The following is a 19,865-nucleotide window of genomic DNA, read 5'->3' on the forward strand; positions in this document are numbered from 1 at the left end:
CCGTCTCTGGTGAGGCCGCTGGAAATGGGTTCTCGGTACGCCATCGCGACCCAGTTCTCTTGACGTGCCTCGTAATGGTTTATGTCGAAGACTGATTCCCTCTCGTATTCAAGTCCCTGACTTGCCTTCGTTAGGAGGAGGTAAGGATTTCCAGGAAGACCCCCACTCGGCTTCCAGAGGTTTGCCTCCCGGAACGATGGCGTGTATTTCTCCAGCGTCTGGGACTCTGCGTTGGTGTTGGAGGTGGCGCCGCTCTCCTCGAGTCGTCGACGAAGATGACAAAGCGTCCGGACGACGTACCCTCGTCGGTATGATGCGCGAACCTCAAGGGGCGAGACAGGGCACGGGGGAACTCGGGGTTCTCGTGTCCGCCCGAGACTGGTATCCGGCCGGAGAGTGTTCGGGCATGATACGGAGGGCTAGGAGGAGGGAGGAGGAGGAGAAGGGAAGGGGGAGAGCAAAGAGCCGGATGACCTTTAGCCCAAGTGTCTTGGTTCGTCACCTTCAACACCACGGAGCACGGCTGCCGCTTGACCCGCCCCGACCCCTCCACACACCGCGTTAATAATCCACCACGGTCGGTGCAACATGCTGCCTCTCCCAGCCTTTCCTGCCCAGTCTCTCTCTCTCTCTCTCTCTCTCTCTCTCTCTCTCTCTCTCTCTCTCTCTCTCTCTCGGAACGGCCCTTCCTGCGCGAAGGGCTTCGTTGCCCAGTCGGCGTGTGTTACCATCGGAGAGAGAGAGAGAGAGAGAGAGAGAGAGAGAGAGAGAGAGAGAGAGAGAGAGAGAGAGACTCGGTAAGGTCTTTTGTCTAAGCCTCTCGGTATGTAAGTCGCCAAAGTACGTGGCATGTCGGCTTTAGATGACGCGTTGGACGACACATCTGTCCTAGATGCGTCTTGGGTACGTCCGTCCGTTTTTGGAAGACGCACGTTCGGATGCCGCCAAACGTAAATGCTCGGATACATGGAGGATACACGTCTTATCGGACACATGGCCGTGCATATAGAGCACGGAGTTAGAGCAGAGACAGTGTGTGTGGGGGTGTCTAGAGGGATCACCAAGGATTACCCGGGTGTGTGTGGCTTGGTGGGTTTTGAGGATAACCCGTGCGTCCATTTCCTCTGCTTGAGTGTCGGTAGTGGAGGCTTGAGCGGATCCTTGTGGCCGGCGTCGGGATCACAAGGTCTCAGCCAAGATGTCAGGACGCTGGTTGTCGCAAGTCTGAGATGATTTCAAGATCATGATGATCGAGGTGGACTGCGGACGATGGGGTCAGTGGGTGGCTGAGGGTGAGGATGTGGTGGAGGGGGGGGGGGTTGTTGGAAAGGGGGAGGGGAGATACGCTGGGGGCGACGCGTCGCGCGGTGCGGGGGAGGAGCCGGACGAACAGCGGTGAGGGGGGGACGTCCAGGTCTGCTTATAGTTAGTTATTATAACTGCTGTTATCGTGTGTCCCGGGTTTGGTTCGTGGATGGGGAGGGAGGGCGAGGGGACGCGACGGAGAGAGCCAGGAAAGGGGGAGAGGAAGGAAGAATAGGGAGGGTAAAGAGGAGGAAAACGGGGAGAGTTAGAAGAAAAGGGGAGCGTGGAAAACTGCTCATTATACAAGACGGGAAAAACGTAGGGGTGGAGAAAATAGGAAATTGGAGAGAATGGATGGGAATGAATGATGTAGTCAGCACACCAAGACGAGGGAACTGTGGAAAAAAAAGGAAATTCGCTATGAAAGTTGAAAGCGGTTACATGCAAGGGTGGGGGTGGGGGTGAATGTGGCAATATAACGAGTAAACGAGAGAGGGACGGAAAGTGTAAAGTAATGAAAAGCCATCGAGGGGTAGAGAGAGAGAGAGAGAGAGAGAGAGAGAGAGAGAGAGAGAGAGAGAGAGAGAGAGAGAGAGGATCATAGATGAAACGGGAATGAGAATGGGCTGCGCGAGAGTGCTATCATAAATTGACTTTTGTGTAATGGAAAATGGAAGATATGTGTGTGGGTGGAATACAGGCCAGTTTTAGTTCTGAAGTCATGTATTCCGATCAGTACAGGAGGGTCGCTGAAGTTCAGGTTTATAACTTCAGGAAGATGAAATATTTTGCCGGAGGCTTTGTGTCTTCGATGAATGATCCAGCGGTCGCTGGGCTTGTCCGAAATGTAGATTTTAAGTTAATCTTATTTGTGTTCGAAGTTATTATTTCTTTTCTCAAGACGTTGGCGCCTGAGACGTCCAAAAGTTGGTCGTTCTTGTGTAATGATGTCCCACTGTTATTTAAGAATCCCAGGGCTTGATAGCATTTGTATTAGAAGTATTGTGGACCATATACAACTATAGAATACATCAAGAACACTGTATAGATTGTATAGTTTTCTGTCTATGGTACGGTGCGAGAAAACTGGATGTAGTTCTACCGATGTCTTGCATACGAAAAACGGGGGAAAGTTCAGAAAGAAAATGGGCGGCGGATTGTGTACGCCCCCAACAGGCAGGGAGGACTTTAAGGGTCAGAGTCTCGAGGTTGTGGATTGTGCTTCCCGACCCTGTGACCCAGTGTCTTCCTCCCCGGCATTTGTAAGTTTGGTGTTCGAGAGTGTGTCAAGTTGGTGAGCGAGTAGTCTAGTAGGTGCGGGTAGTGATGATAGGATAGTCCAGTAGGTGTCTGTAGTGATGATAGGATAGTCCAGTAGGTGTCTGTAGTGATGATAGGATAGTCCAGTGCGTGCGGCTAGTGATGGTAGGATGAGTCCAGTGGGTATGAAAGGGATAGAGGTTTGTGCCTTAGTCGCTGTGTAATGGTGGCGGATAGTCCAGAGTGGTTGGGGATAGTCCAGAAGGCGCGGTCGTGCTGGTGGATAGTCCAACAGGTGCGTTGGTGCTGGTCGACGACGAAGGTGGGTCTCGTCATGACGCCGGGACCCTTGTGGCTAAGACTTCAGTAGGGGGGGTCGTGGTGTTCCCCCGCGAGGTGGGTACTTAGTGCCGACGATTCGCACGGGGCCCCGCAAGGTAACCCACCCGCCCTCGGAGGAGCCCCTCACTCCTGACAAGTCTCGGGGGAGCAGTCGTCTACCTTCACTGGGGGGAGGCCTCTCCTCCCAACGCCTCTGGGGAACTTTTGAGTTACAGCGGCGCCCGCCCGGTCTCGGGTCTTGATTAGGGGGGGAGGGGGCGAATATATCACTTGACTGGGGGGAATATATCACATCTGATGATCTCGTTCCACGGGTTTGTTTTTTAGGGGGGGCTGGCGTGGGGCGGGGGAGAGAGAGGAGAGGAAAATGCGATTATCGCCTTATTTTCCGCTCAAGACGGCACGTACAAACCTTGCCTGTGTGGGCTGCAGAGCTGAACACGGTCGCTTAGAGAACCAAATGGTTTTACATATATAGGACACAGTATATATATATATATATATATATATATATATATATATATATATATATATATATATATATGTATAATGCAGGTGGCGAGAGTTTGATGGATATTGCAGAAGTTGGGGGTAATGATAGACAATTACCGGGATGCGTTTATGTGTTTATTACTATCGGTGTTATTTAAATAGGTTTCCGGCAGAAACCCCCTCACTCACAGCGGCGTGGGCGAAGCCTGGACGTGTGGTGGAGAAATATGCGAACAGTTGATGATCGGTGGTGTGATGAGGCGTATCACGCCGCTCTGGCCCGGGGGGAGCGCGTTGTGATCTACATGGTGAAGTTGGTCTGGTGGAAAAATATGTTAATTGTATTTGGATACCGCCAACAGCATCAGCACCGGGAGAGTACATAAGCCATATGTGGATCCTGAATTATTGTTATTGACGGAAATGTAAAGATGGTAAAAAAGAATATAGTGAGAGAGAGAGAGAGAGAGAGAGAGAGAGAGAGAGAGAGAGAGAGAGAGAGAGAGAGAGAGAGAGAGAGAGAGATTTTGTGCATCGTGTCGTACACTTACAATTGACCTGTACATTGTGCGTAGTGTCGTACACTTGCGATGGTGCTGCGTGCCTCCGTTAAGACAAGGTGAGCTGTAGAGACTTTTCCTTCAGTTGGCGTCGACGATGATGAAATACGAGGTGGGGATTCCTCAGTGGGAGATCTTAATTACCCCGTCCTGCCAGTGGCTCGTCAGTGGGAGGCAGGCAGGACGGGAAGGGGGAGGAGTGGGAGGTCTTACCGGTGGTGATTAACTTTTAAGAAGCCTGACTCTGACTTCCGCTGCACTTTTCCAAGGTGGGTCAAACTGTCCGTAAAAGGCGAAACCAGCGGTAGAAGGAGGAGAAAATTACTCCCTAGAGCACGACGACGCGAGGCCCCCTGTACACGACAGTACGGTCGTTGAGTACGCGGTAACGCTTCCCCACGACGGCACGACCCCTGAGTACGACGGCACGACCCCTTCCTGTACACGGTCGTTGAAAGCTCGAGGGTTCGACCCTTGGGTGTAGTCTGACCTTGGGGCGCGGGGGTGTCGTTAAATCTGACCCTTGTTCGGGTCAGGTCGAAGGCCAGGCCGTCGTTGCCCATGGCCGTGCTGTCGTGCTTTAGCACCATCATGTGTCGTCGTTGTGCAGGCGACGGGTCGTCCCTTGGGCGAGAGAGACTGGGGGAGGAAACAAGCGACGAGCGTTTAAAACGGAAGAAAACGTGGTGTACGGAGAGGCCGGCTGTGTTGAGTGTATAGATATAGATGGGGAAGTGGGGGGAGGGAGGAGGGAAGTGGGTTAGCGTCGTGATTCCCGGCCCGGTATAGAAATATAGCGTCCCGGGAATGATAGCGTCCCGGGAATGATAGCGTCCCGGGAATGATAGCGTCCCGGGAATGATAGCGTCCCGGGAATGAGATTGACAGAATGCTGATTTCTGCTGTGACCCCCCCTCCCCCCACACACCCCAGGGTGTGCAGTGATTGGCTACATCGATCTGATATCACTTGCTGTGTGTGTGTGTGTGTGAGAGAGAGAGAGAGAGAGAGAGAGAGAGAGAGAGAGAGAGAGAGAGAGAGAGAGAGAGAGAGAGAGAGAGGGAAATCTCTTTTCCAGGTGATAACTTGTTCGCTACATTAACGGAACGTCCCCTCCGTTTTTTTTTTTCTTTTTTTTTTATTCCCCCTTAGATTTTTCAAGTCGGAAAAAAAAAAAACGCATTGATTTCAGATTCTGTCGGTCCGTGCGGCCGTCGGGACGGGCGGTCGTGTCCGTCCTTCGCCCGACACGGTGTTGACGGGACACGACAGACCGTCACAGATGAGCGAGGTTGTTAGGAACTGGTAAGCCAGAGAGAGAGAGAGAGAGAGAGAGAGAGAGAGAGAGAGAGAGAGAGAGAGAGAATCTGGTGTCGTTCCACTAGAGGGACCTGGGTAAACTTGTCGCCTTACCCGAGCGGCGACAGGGGGTCCCCCAGGGTCGTGGAGCTCAGCGCTGGCCCATGTCGTTCCCCGGTAGGATTGTGTGCAACTCGCTCGACGGCGATGACACACGAAGGTCCTTCCCTCCCTTCCTCCCGACCTGTGTGTGTATATGATTGGCTCAGAACCATCAGAGAGGAGGAGAGAGGAGGAGGGCAGCCACCGCTTCCGCTTCTCTTAAATGAGGATATTGATAACAAGAGACAAGAACCGGGGTTGAGATTAATCTCAGCCGGAGCCTCGTCTCGCCCTGTGCCTCCTCCTGCCGGAGCCGAGATGATTGGGAGGCACAACAGCTGGCGTCGGGGCGGCGCTCCAGCTGTAGGGAGGGTAGACGGGCGGGGGGGTCAACAACAGCTGGCGGCGGGGAAGCGCTCCAGCTGTAGGGAGGGTAGAGGGGTTGGGGTCTGCTACCAGTAATGAACTTAACAATGACGATGGAACAGCCTGGCGCTTACCTCGGTCCAAGGGTGGCACTGTGTAGGGCTAGGTGCCACCCTTGACGTGTGGGACTAGGTGCCACCCTTGACGTGTAGGGCTAGGTGCCACCCTTGACGTGTAGGGCTAGGAGCCACCCTTGACGTGTAGGGCTAGGAGCCACCCTTGACGTGTAGGGTTAGGAGCCACCCGTGACTGGTAATGTGTAGGGCTAGGTGCCACCCTTGACGTGTAGGGCTAGGTGCCACCTTTGACGTGTAGGGCTAGGAGCCACCCTTGACGTGTAGGGCTAGGAGCCACCCGTGACTGATAATGTGTAGGGCTAGGTGCCACCCTTGACGTGTAGGGCTAGGAGCCACCCGTGACTGATAATGTGTAGGGCTAGGTGCCACCCTTGACGTGTAGGGCTAGGAGCCACCCGTGACTGATAATGTGTAGGGCTAGGTGCCACCCTTGACGTGTAGGGCTAGGAGCCACCCGTGACTGATAATGTGTAGGGCTGGGTGCCACCCTTGACGTGTAGGGCTAGATGCCACCCTTGACGTGTAGGGCTAGATGCCACCCTTGACGTGTAGGGCTAGATGCCACCCTTGACGTGTAGGGCTAGATGCCACCCTTGACGTGTAGGGGCTAGGTGCCACTTTCCCCTGGCACTTTATGTAATCTGTCTCGTTACTCTGCCTGCTTATAATAAGCGTCTTTATGGGAATTATGCATTGCCTGATCAGGGGACATTATGGGGTACTGGGAGAGTGTAATTTGGGCTTCCATAATGTGAATCAGATTAATGGGACGCTAGACAGTGTGTGTGTGTGTGTTCGCTGCCTGGAATACATTTGTATAATTCGTAATGTATTGCAGCAGCAGTATGTAATACAGTTGCATGATTAGCATTGCATTGTAGCAAGAGTGTGTGTGTGTGTGTGTGTGTGTGTGTGTGTGTATAGAATGAACAGAATTGTATTTTGACAGCATCATCAAATACAGCTGTAGAAATAGCGGTGTATTATAGCTTTAGCATCTAATATAGTTGTATGTATATTAATGTATTCCAACACCATCTTTTTTCTTCATTAACATAATCCTTTTAGAAACACATTAATTCTGATGGTATGGACGTATTACCTTACGATATGAAGTTATAAGGTAACTATTATGTGGCAATAGAATCACTCGGTACATCCCCCCTAGATCGAACGGAGGAAAGGCCCCCTCACACATTGCCTTTATTTCACTCCCTCCATCTTCTTCCCGAATCAGACAGACTCGTGCAGGTCTGGCAGCACCACGTGCAGAGCCCCCTCCACACATCACACTGCTGACCTTGCTGCACCCAGGAGGCCGGAGACTATCTCCTGGGGGGTGGGCGGCGGAGGCCTCACTCCCTGGAGACGGAGAAGAGCTGTTGGTTTCTGTGGTGTGGAACACCTGCTCTCAACCATTTTCCATTTTCTTTTCGACTCTTTTTCGTTTCTCACTTTATGCCGTACATTTCTGTTGCCTTTTCTCTTTTCCTCCCGTAATTTCCTCGTTGGTAGATCAGTATGTTTGTTTGTTCTTGTGTCTCCTCATGTTTGCCCACCCAGTGTTACCCCATCCCTCACCTGACTTACTTTACCTCGCCTCACGTTACCTTCCTGCTTGTCTTGCCTTTCCCTCCCTTACTCTTTTCTCTTCCCTTTGCCTTCCCTGTTACGTGGGCTGTGACCGTCTACCTTCCTATCCACCATCAGGACAGTAATGGCCACTTCAGGTGTGGGAGGACCTCCTTCCCCACAGCTTTGATCTGTGGGCACTGACGCACGGGAGTTGCGTCGTCTGCTGTGCGTCCGGGGACTTGCAGGTGTCCGCGCACGTCACCGACGTAATCGCGAGGTCGGATTTAACTTTTGTAAGTGGTCCAGTCGCGCGACTTATAGAATTACGACCTCTTGCCTCCTTTTGGCTCTGGTTCTGACGTGTGAGGGTGTAAAGGGAGGGACTGCTGGTGTGTGTGTGTGTGTGTGTGACCCTCTCCTGTGTGACGGTGACACACAGAGGAATTTTCCTCCTGCAGTCACCCAGGCAGGTGATGGAAGGCACGCCTCCTTTCCCTCACCTCTTCAACGCCTACAGCGGCGGGATAAAGGTGAACTACCCCTTCACCCCTTCACCTAAGGAGGACTCTGCTCCACACCTTCCCTCCCTTCGCCCCTGAACGGGACAGAGAAGGGAGCCCTTCCCCTCTCCCTCACCTTCACACCTGGGGCAGCAGACTGTTCGACAACCCTTCGCCTGGACGACACAGTGAAGGGAATCTTCTTCCTCCTTCCCTTCAGCTGAGGAGCACACACTGTTTGACTCCGTCTCATCCTCGACCTCAGAAGTACAAATAACACAGGGCGCACAGTCCTCCACGACGGCGCTGGGTACGGTGGGTGACGACGTGTTCTCCTGGCCCATGGCGTCAGGGCAGGTACGTCAGGAGACAGTATTATCTCTTCATCTTCCTCCGTCTTGAGAGATCAGAGATATCTCGTCGTCTTCTAGACCAGAGGGATAATAACGTGAGTGAGATAGGTACTTTACTCCCTCCCTCCCTCTCCTCCTGACGGAGTCTGAAGTGTGGGAGAGGCGGTGACTTCATCATCATTAGCAGCACTTGGCTTCCTCATCAAGCAGCGGGATGCTTGGTGCACATTACCCGACCCTCCCTCCCTCCCTCCCTCCTTCTCCTCCCTCCCTCTCACGCTTCCCGCGGTGCTACAGACGCCGATGCCTCGCCCTTGGCATATCTCTCGTGGAGCCCCCATATGTGGTGGAATCTCGCGAGCCTGTCTTGTTTGGGAGCTAGTAGGGACGAGCGTCTGGATTTTCGCTGATTTTTTTTGGGGGGGGAGAGAGCTTGTGTGTGTGTGTGTGTGTGTGTGTGTGTGTGTGTGTGTGTGTATGTGTCTGTGTGTGTGTGCCTGTGTCTGTGTCCAACCGCCGCCTACATTGCCCAGAGGTGTCAAGTGTGTAATCTCGTGTCCTGTTTGTTATGGAGAGAGAGAGAGAGAGAGAGAGAGAGAGAGAGAGAGAGAGAGAGAGAGAGAGAGAGAGAGAGAGAGAGAGAATCAATTTCTTCAACAATGCCTGCGACGCGTATGGCAAGATGAGTGTGGCACACCATCCAGCTGGTCTACGACCTCAGCGTCACATGTACGTCCTGCAGACTCCATGGGAACGTGTTCTCCACTGGATTAGACATTGTACCTCCTGCATGTGTGTGGTTGTGGTGGAAGGAGGGGAGGGGACGGGAAGGGACTTGTGGTTTGTATGTGTGATGGGTGGGAGAGCCTGTCCCGGGCGGTGGTGCTGGAGTGTATATGGTAAGGAGAGAGGGAGAGGACAACACGGCTTGAGTTGCTGAGGTGGACAAGGACACGTGCTGGTGGGGTAGGTCCCCTTCCCCGGGATGCGGGGGGGAGGGGAAGGATCCGCGTTGTGGAGGAGGGACGAAGGGTCGTGGTGCTCGAGGTGGTGTCGTCGTGTATCGTAGGTGCTCCAGGTGTCGCACCGAGGTGGTGTCGTCGTGTATCGTAGGTGCTCAAGGTGTCGCACCGAGGTGGTGTCGTCGTGTATCGTAGGTGCTCCAGGTGTCGCATCGAGGTGGTCGTCGTGTGTCGTAGTGCTCCAGGTATCGTACCGAGGTGCACAGTGGTCGTGACTTGGATGATCGAGGGTCGTGTATCGTAGGAGCTTATGGCGTCGTATCGTAAGGTGCTCAGGCGTCGTAGCGTGGGGAGAAGGGGTGTCTTAGGAGTCGTATCGTGGGGCTCAAGGGGTGTTGTCGTTCCTTTGGTGCCGGAGAGTCGCAACTGGCGTGTGACAAAGGAACTTAAAAGTTCATTTTCGACGGAACTCCAGAGGACTTGGAACTTGCACGTTCGTCCGCCTCCACGTTGAACTTTACCAGGTCCAGGTGGGCAGAGGTGGGAAGCTCTGAATATCTCGTTGGACGAGTTGGAGGAGATGGAGAATTGGGGGAAGAAGTTTGTTGGAGGAGGAGGAGGGAGGGGGAGGTTTTCTTGGACGTGTTGACCGGAGGGACCGGGGTTTTCGGAGTTGAATATTGGAGGGGGTCTTCTTGGAAGTGTTGAGTGAATTAGTCAATTTTTTTTTGGAGTTGAATATTGGAGGGGTTTGTTAGAGAGGAGGGGGAAGGTCTTCTTGGACGTATTGAGTTGAAGGACCGGAGTTTTTGGGGTTGAATATTGGAGGGGTGTGTTGGACGGGGTCATCTTGGACGTGTTGAGCGAAGTGACCGCTTTTTTTTTTGTTTTTTTTTGAGTTGAATTTTGGAGGGTGTGTGTTTGGAGGGTTCTTCGGGTTGGGGGGAGGGGGTAGGTAGTTGGTGGAGGGGCGGGTTTAAGGGGAGTGGCATGATCAGGAAAAGAGCTAAGGTAAATAGAACACAAAAGAGCTGGGAAAAACTTGAACTCATCTGACGTGGTTTGTACCCTTGCATTTCCCGTGTTCATGACCTAACCTCTGACCCCTCATTGAATTAGAGATTGTTATTGCCTGAGCTTAGGTCATCATCAACAACAAGAAAGCGAGAAAACCTCATAAGGTTGTAGATCAGAAGTTGTGGTATCTTTTCATGTTGTGCATTTTTTGTTTTTTCGTGTTTACCCCTTGATCACCTACCTCACGACCCTTGCGCATGATAATCGGAATGGCTGGGTCATCATACCCAAGGGTCGCACACCGTCGTGCACAAGGGTCGTACCGTTCGTGCTCAAGGGTTGTATACCATTCGTGCACGAGGGTCGTATACCGTCGTGCTCAAGGGTCGTATACCGTTCGTGCACAAGTGTCGCATACCGTCATGCTCAGTGGTCGAACCGTCGTGCTCAATGGTCGTACCGTCGTGCTCTGTGATCGTACCGTCGTGTCCAGTGGTTGTAACGTTGTCCGTAGTATGGTTGAATGTTGTGTAAAATAACCCAAGTGAATTATTTACATTTAAATTATTTACATTTCGTTTTTCTGGTAAATTCCTTCATGAACACCAGGCATTCATCAGGTATTGGCTGTAAAGACAATACAAGACATTTCCTACCCGTGTATTCATGGCCAGCGAAAGGAATTTAGTGTAATTATGTACGGAAAACAAAACAAAACAAAACAAAAATTATAGAAATGTTTTAAATTCTTGGAGACATTGTCGAAGTGAGCATTGTTACCATATGGTGCTCGTCAGCACTTGTCAAACTATGAAAATCATAACGCTTTTTTAAATGGTAACGATGAATACTCGCCATGATTACCTTTGATTAATTCCTGTCAACATTCACATTAAAAAAAACTGTCTGTAAATTGAGCCAATTTCGCTGTGAAAAAATAATATATGAAATACGCCTGATTTTTTGCCTCTAAATTGTTGCCAAAATTCATTAGAAATTAAGGTGCGATTCTCCTGTGATTAATATATTTAATGTTCCCACTCATCGGGTCTGCCGCTCATTACTTAAATTAATACTTCGAGGTAATGCCCCTTTAATTATGGCATTTTAAAGTAATTTCGGCCACAGTGGCCAGGAACGCATTTAAACCCACTGGTCGTTGCACAGTGGCGATTTAAACCCTGTTAAACTGTTGGTGTGGAGTTAGGACCTCCAGTGGCAGCTGTTGTGGGGAGGGGGAGGGGGGTAGAGGCGCACAGTGGCGTGATTATGCGAAAGTTTGTGTTGCTGTGGAGTTTAGGGAGGGATTTGCTGGGGGGGGGGGGGGGGTCGTCACGGCCGCTTCACGAACCGCCGTTCGTGTGCGAACTAGAGCGCGATGAGATGACACTTGGTTCCCAGTACGACGATTTAGCCATTTCAGTACGACGACTGAGCAACCCCCCCCACTGGTGTACGACGACTTAACGCAGGAAGGACGATGACTGACACTTGAGTACGATAACTTAACAACCCCCCCACCTCAGGCACGACGACTTTCGCACTTGAGTTGTACGATGACAACCACTATCCCCCCCCCCTCCCCTTTTCCTTGAGCACGACGACTTAACACTGAAGTACGACGACTTAACCCCCGCGGAATACGATGACTTTCTAAACTCTTCAAAGGACTTATGGGTCGAATGCGCTCTCGTTCTCACATTACGTTTTCATTCGTGCGTTGGTCTGCTTCGGCCCGTATGCACACGGGACGAAGCTCGGACGTAAGGGGGGAAGCTTGTATAAGCGTGGCAGAGAGGATTGGTAATAGATGGGCACGTAGGTAGATAATCATAGATTGTACTCTAACAAGCAGATAGAAAATATAGAGATGTTTAGGCACTGTAGGCGAAACGTAACTACATAAACGCAGTGAAACCCCCCCCCCCCTCTTGTCCATCTATTCTCCATCCCTTTTTCTTCTCTCGATATTCTTCTCTCTTCTCTCACCATGATATCATCTGCGTGCGTTTAATTGACCATGACGTAATGCTGTAGTACGGCTCGGAAATGAGGTTAGTGGACAGCGTGTGACCTTGTGTTGGCGGGTGGAGGGGGTGATAGGTTGGTAAACGTCTGCTTGAGACGTCGGTCAAGCCCTGAAGTTATGTAAAGTCTTTATATATATAGTAATAGATATGATGAGTAGATAATATATGACAGAAATTGTCGCTTAAAGTAGAGCCTCGGGTGTGCGTGCGCTTGACCTTGGTGTGCCGGTGGAGGTCGTTCTGGTAACCGTCGTGCTCAAGGGGCCGTACGTGTAGCAGAGTTAATTGAAGTAGTGTTGTCAAGAGAGGTGAGAGGAGTGTTTCTCTCTCTACTATCACTCGCTCATCGTGAGAACCGTCGATCTCGTAGATCGCTATAAATTGGTCTTAAGATCGGTCGTGTGTGTGTCCTCTCGGCTGTAACTGGATTCGCTATGGCGGCAGGAGGAGATGGGATGAAGATAGTGCACAGGTGGTGTCGGTCTCTCTCTCTCTTCTCTCTCTCTCTCCTCTCTCACATCCTCATCTCTCTTTTCTCTCACCCCAGGTGGATGGGAACGCACGGGCTGGATGGAACTGGGAGTTTGAGGAGTCTCTTTTCTTCCCCTCGCTCCGTCTTATGTGGTGGAATGATGTGGGTAGTGGATGGTGGGAGACGCTCCCTGACCCGTGCTAGGGGGATGCGTGGGAGTGCAGGGAGGAGGAGGAGGAGGAGGGAGAGGTTGTTTTCCCCGCTCCACATTAGATGCACGATGTGTAGGGTGGAGGTGCTCCTTGGTCCGCACCATGTGGAGGAATTCTCAGGAAGGCTTGAGGGGTCACTTCTCCTCCCTGGTGACGTGGAGTGGGTTGTGATGTTGTGCAAAAGAGAGAGAGAGCGGGCGGACGTGGCCAGCAGTGTGGGGGCGCGAGGTGAGTGGAAGATGTTGGCGAGGGTGGATGGCATAATGCTGTTCGAGTGTGCAGGATGGATGTATACGATGATGTTTGGTAATGGTAGACGGATGACGATGATGTTCTGGTAATTAGACAGGTCCTCTGCTGGTGAGGGATGTTGACTCGTCCACACGGTGGGAAATTCCAAAAGAGGTCTGACGGCTTTTCGAATTGGGTCATTAGAGGGTGACTGCTGAGTCCAGGGTTAGTACTGGAGACTGTTCCGTTTTGTGTCGTTCAAGAGAGACTTTTGAAACCGGATGTTGATCTCGGGAGAGACTGTTCGTCTCGTCCCATTCAGGAGAGACGTGTCACTGTGGCGCTACCAAGTGCACTGCTGTGTGCACGGGAAGTCGAGGCGTGTGGGTATGGTACAGCACTGGTGTACCGTTGTGTAGGTAACGGATCGCTAAGACCTATGAATATAATATGAGGGGAGGGAGGACGTGGGGCCAGTGTTTCCATCGGCCAGCGCCAGTGTGGGGTGTGCAGACCCACGGACGATGTTTGCAACTCGGGGTCTGGAAACAACGGTTAAGTATTGGAAGGAGTTCCACCTCCCTCACGACCAAGCACAGGATCAAAGTAGAGAGGGACGCGTCGTGGCGAGAAGGTATCGTACGCGTCGTGCTCAGGGATCATGCGCGTCGTGACCAGCATGTATCATAATACGTGTCGTGGCCAGGGATCGTACCGACGCGTCGTGGCCAGCAGGGATCGTGCGCGTCGTGCTCAGGGATCGTGCCGACGTGTCGTGGTCAACAGCCGTGCCTTCTTGGGCAGGGGGTGTGATTGAGAAGGAGGCTTTCAAAGCAAACGTCTTTGTATGAACCCATTCCCAGTAATTGTAACTGTTAGCCTGGTGCTCTGGAAAACCCGAACCTCTCCCCCAACACCCACACACCTCCCCCACCTTCATAGACAGGGGATTACATGAGGCGAGAGATTGAATCGTGGGAACATCTGATCCCTCTGCTGCGCCATAGATCTCTCTTTAAAGAATGAGTGAGCGTTCAAAAATTCTCACACCGCCACAGACATTGAAGACCTTTTGTGTGTGTGTGTGTGTGAGAGAGAGAGAGAGAGAGAGAGAGAGAGAGAGAGAGAGAGAGAGAGAGAGAGAGAGAGAGAGAGAACTTGCTTTGAAGTTTAATTGCCTGTAGCCAGGAGTGGCTCCCTAATGTGGGGCAGTTTTAACAGCCAGTTACGACAGTTCAATTAAGGCGAAAACTTAGAACAACTGTGATGTTAATTAGGCAGAGAACAAAGAGAGAATGGTAAGTTGCCCGACACCTGACGATGGTCAGTTAAATTTCCTGGAGGATGCAATTTAATCTCAGATTTTTTGAACCGCTCGCTGTGTGTGTCAGGTTCGGGTCCATTCCTTGGTGAGAGAATTGATTTATTTTTTAGTATTGTCTGAATTAACGATGGTTTTGAGTGAGTCTGGGGGTGGTTAAGCGACCCTACTTATTTACTTCGTTGTGATGTTCACGATGAACGCCCCTTCAGCGCTGGGGGTGGCGGGAGGTTTGTTTGTGGATGTGTTATGTGAGTGTAGAGTGGGCGCGACCCTCACCACTTCGGGGAAGGTGGTGATAGCAACGCCGATGCTTCGACTGTGAAGACCTTCCGTTCTGTGATGGACTGCCATGACGTGATGGAAGAATATTATTGAGGTAGAAAACGGTGGAAGGGACATTTATGCTGTTACTGGTAGGATGAAAACGAAAACGCGATTAAAAAAAAAAAAAGAAAAACTGGGTTTGTTTTCAGGAAAAAAATAAAATGAAAAGGCTTTGGGGGGGAAAAAGTATTTGACTGTATCATAGAAAACGGTGGGAGGTCTGGCCTTGACACTCAGCACACCGAGATATTTAAAAAAGAAAAAAAATCTTACAATACACAGGCAGTTCTTAAAGAAAACGAGATGCCCGGGTTAGAAACAGGTGTTTAGGGTAGGTACGTAGAACCCACCGCACTGGTCGACATCCGGGACTGGTGTAGTGTACGGGCCTGCGCAACGAAGGTTATTATATGGGGTGGACGCGCGCGCCAGGTGGAGGACCATCCACTTTAGGCTGGCCGGATGGAGTCGGGGGGGCGGCGAGCCGCTCGCTGTGGATTTGCACCGCCAGCATTTTGATCGATGATTGGGTGCGGTGCCATGCATGGGCTGGACCTGCAGGGAGGGGGGGTTAGAGAAGAGACCCCGAAACACAGCAGATGAAGGTATAGACACACACACACACACACACACACACACACACACACACACACACACGGGTCCTGTAGCCTGTCACTTCGTCACGGTAGAGATGGGGAAAGTAAATGATAAATGAGGTGAGCTTGCTGTACCGTACCGTTACGTCACGGTGAGACTGGGAAATAAATGATGATAAATGAGGCTGTCTTGTCTTCGCTCCGTGTTTATCGGCCCGCGAGACGATCTGTTAACGGCGGAATAATGAAATATGATGTTCGTTTGTTTTATGGAATATTTGTTTATTGAATATCATAATCTTTTTTTTTTTCACCCAAAGATCGATTGGTGTCTTAATAGTATATGGTTCATGAGAAATTTTCCATTTAATGGACGTAAGTATGAGATGCGGATGTATATGCAAATGATGGTTGAAATGGTTTGATGTTCGAGGTGTGGAGCCGCACACCGTGCTGGGCGGGGTTAGAGACAAGCCCTTAAAAGCAGCGGAGGGTAAACACTGCGTTATCATGTGGGGGAAATGAAGGTTACGATGGCATTATTACTAACGGTATATATTGGGCTATTTTGATTATATAATTTGTTATAACATGGCCATATAGGTTCCTCAGCTATTAAGAACACATACAGTGTGTGTTGGGAGGAGGGGTGTACCCTCTCCCTCCCTCGACGTTCCTCTCCCCTCCCCCCGCCCCCCAACCCTGTGTGACGTGTCTGGCCAAATGAGGAAATTACAGAAGAAACTGGGTGGCGGGTTGAGAAGTTTCACCATTATCATTTGTTCTTGATGATGGAAGTCGGGTCATTAAGGGGTCCTGATGGAAAGTCTTGTTCCCGTCAAAATGACGTTGCGATCTGGGCTTCACGCACGTCCCTAGGACATCGTGTCACGTTCCTAGGAGATTGTGTCACGTTCCTAGGACATTGTGTCACGTTCCTAGGACATTGTGTCTCGTTCCTAGGACATTGTGCCACGTTCCTAGGACATTATCACGTTCCTGGGACAGTGTCACGTTCCTGGGACAGTTTCAGTTAATGTTTAGCTTGAAGTGGATGTGTGAAAATGTTAACCTCTTTGAGCACGACGGTACGACCCTTTTAGCACAGTTTTACGACCATTTGAACACAGAGGTACGACCCTTCGAGCACAGTGGTACGACCCTTTGAGCATAGTGGTACGACCCTTGAATACGAGGATACGACCCTTAGGCACGACGGTACGACCCTTGACGACGGGGGTACGACCCTTGGGTACTGACGTGCAAGAAATATACTTCCCTCAGACGCCCACACCACATCGAACCAGAATGCGGTCAGAATATGGAAGTGTAATGTGAAATCGAACGCCCTTGGCGTTGGGCTAATGTCATTTCCGTGTTGTTGGCGGCTGCGTTCTAAGTATAGTATACGAGGAGGGGGTCACCCACTTTGTACCAGGGTGTAAAGAAACTCTGCTGGTTTATGTTCCTCCGGGGGAAAAAAAAAGATGACCATTGCTTTGGCTACGGAATGTGGGTAAAGTGTTCGCGTTTATAGCCCTTACTGCCCCGAATGAAGCTCTTGTGCTCAAAACTTCGAAGTGTGTCTCGTGGCGTTTTGATGCGCCGCGTTTTCGCATGAGTCTCTCAACCCCCCCTACTCCCCCATTTTTTTTCTAATGTTCTTCATGCGTAATTTTGCGTTGTAGTTAGCGAGGACGGAAGGCTGGATGGGAGGCGTTGCATCAGCTGATGCATATCAATGCGGTGTGATCGCTGGCGTCAAAAATTTCAGCGCTGGTCATCGCTCTTCGTATGTCCTTACAGGCCATTTAAGTGAGTGATATATATATATATATATATATATATATATATATATATATATATATATATATATATATACCCTCGCGAGGCAGGTTTACGAAGGGTATACTTTGATATACCGGTCGTCGTATGTCCTCCATGGCTACGACGCCTCGGTTGGGGGGTTTTTTGGTGATCGTCGGATCTCGGCGTCGTAAACCGTGGCGCGATGTATGGTGGTATCTTAAGAGGCAGCGGTAGATGTGCCCTGTAATATTTGTGGGGCTACATCACATAGCGAGCTGTGTGGGCTGAAGATGTACGTGTGTGTGTGTGTGTGTGTGTGTGTGTGTGTGTGTGTGTGTAAGTTGGGGTGTTGGTGTGTACGTTTAAGCCGGTCCGTGACAGGATCCAGTCACCCTTATGGCATTGGCTGACCTTAAAGTGGGTTTGGCTGGGTCACCAGTAATGAAAATTTTGCCCGCGTCTGGTTCATTTGCATATTATTGAATTTTTGTACACACACACACACACACACACACACACACACACACACACACACACACACACACACACCATAGCTTAAGCTCGGTAACCAATCATCGGCCGTCCCAGAGGGATGGATGAACTCCTGGGGTGGGTTGTAGGCAGACTGACGGACCGCTCATTTTTAGACTCATGCAGGGCCCGTGCTGAGTCATGGTCAGTAACGCCAACCCACCACACCACGGAGGCCCGTCTGCGTGCGTTTGTGTGTGTGTGTGTGTGTGTTTTACTTTGATGTTTGTCCTGCGGTAAGGTGTTGCGTGCGACGTTAATGTTGTGATCTGTGTTGCGTGCGAGGTTAATGTTGTAATCTGTGTTGTGCGCGACGTTAATGTTGTGATCTGTGTTGCGTGCGAGGTTAATTTTGTGATCTGTGTTGCGTGCGACGTTAATGTTGTGATCTGTGTTGCGTGCGAGGTTAAAGTTGTGATCTGTGTTGTGCGCGACGTTAATGTTGTGATCTGTGTTGCGTGCGACGTTAATGCTGTGATCTGTGTTGCGTGCGACGTTAATGTTGTGATCTGTGTTACGTGCGACGTTAATGCTGTGATCTGTGTTGCAGATTAAGATGCGGTGAGCCGAGGTCATGGAGGGCGCCAAGGACAACAAACTCATGTCCATGCACCGCCTGAGCCCCACGCCCTTGTCCTCAGGTGAGTCACAAGTCCCACGCCCTTGTCCTCAGGTGAGTCACAAGTCCCACGCCCTTGTCCTCAGGTGAGTCACAAGTCCCACGCCCTTGTCCTCAGGTGAGTCACAAGTCCCACGCCCTTATGAGGTGAGTCACAAGTCCCACGCCCTTGTGCTCAGGTAAGTCACAAGCCCCACGCCCTTGTGCTCAGGTGAGTCACAAGTCCCACGCCCTTGTCCTCAGGTGAGTCACTGTTTGTAATCCCTTTTGCTCAGGTGAGTCACTGTGTAGTCCATTAAGGCGGACCTGAGCCGCTAGGTGATTATCCAGTGAGTAATTTCTTTCTCGTCATGTTCATGATTCATTTTGGAGATGAACAAGTGTATGGAGACCCCCTCCTCGGGATTCACTTAATCCCTCCCTCCCCCATGAATCATACCCATCATTATTCATGTCCTGACTCACACAGATGTTTTCGTGATGAGTATCTGCCGTGCAACTGATGAGTGACGATGAACATAGGTTAGCTTCCCGATTGTCTGCCTCACATGTAGTGTTCTGTGTAGGTAAGACGTAACCTTTTATGTGCTCATGTGTGGTTTGTATGTGGGGGAAAAGGTGCTTGTGAGATGATGCCTTTTAATTTGTGTATGAGGTGTACCACAGGTGTGAGATTGCACCTGTTGTTTGTTTTATGAGGTGTACGACAGGTGTATGAGATGGTTCGTATTGTACCCTCATGAGGTGTACCACAGGCGTGTGAGATGGTACCTGTTATTTCATTCATAAGGTGTACCACAGGTGTGTGAGATGGTACCTGTGTGTACTGATTCTTACATATACTACAGGTACTAATTATGAGGCGTTTGAGACGATGTATGGCGACCACAAGTCTGTTAAAGAGCAGGTAAACAAGTTAATGATGGAATCTTAACGAATGGGGGTTAACAGTAATGTGTGAGGTTCTTTGATAACACAAGGTATGTCATGTTAAAGTTACTGGGCCACTAGGGAAGTGAGGAGATGCACTGATCAGTGTGTGTGTGTGTGTGTTCTCTTGTATGGGGTTGGAATGGGTGTCACCCGAAACGTACCCTTGGTACCGTATGGGCAAGAAACACGAGACCCAAACTACATTTCATTTCCAGTCTTTGTATTTCATTTGTTGCGCTGATGAATCATATTAGTCTAGGACACCTATATTAGAAATACTAATAGATGTGAATTAATACATACTTCCTGTAAAACATCGAAAATAATATTCATGCGAGGTGATTGTCTTTTAAAAGAAAGTTATACGTATTGTGTAAATATTAATTTTACATTATTTACCCATCCAACTGCATATTTAAGATTTCCATTTTCTCTGGTCGCCATACATCCTCACAGAAAACGGTAGAAATGGTACAGTTTCGGTAAACATGGGAGGGAACTTATATATTTTGGT

At 50.4% G+C, this 19,865-nt stretch overlaps 1 protein-coding gene across 1 annotated transcript in view; it reads left to right on the forward strand.

Moving 5' to 3' along the window:
* The window catches only part of cyst (rho guanine nucleotide exchange factor 18 cysts), a 642,386-nt gene that overhangs the window by 203,245 nt on the left and 419,276 nt on the right, over window positions 1–19,865 (forward strand). Inside the window, 1 exon segment of the mRNA XM_071683416.1 lies at window positions 18,350–18,440. Within this exon segment, the coding sequence (XP_071539517.1) occupies window positions 18,374–18,440 (67 nt within the window). The 5' untranslated portion in view covers window positions 18,350–18,373.

The sequence above is a fragment of the Panulirus ornatus genome, chromosome 36 (assembly GCF_036320965.1).
Source record: "Panulirus ornatus isolate Po-2019 chromosome 36, ASM3632096v1, whole genome shotgun sequence".
Taxonomy (NCBI): domain Eukaryota; kingdom Metazoa; phylum Arthropoda; class Malacostraca; order Decapoda; family Palinuridae; genus Panulirus; species Panulirus ornatus.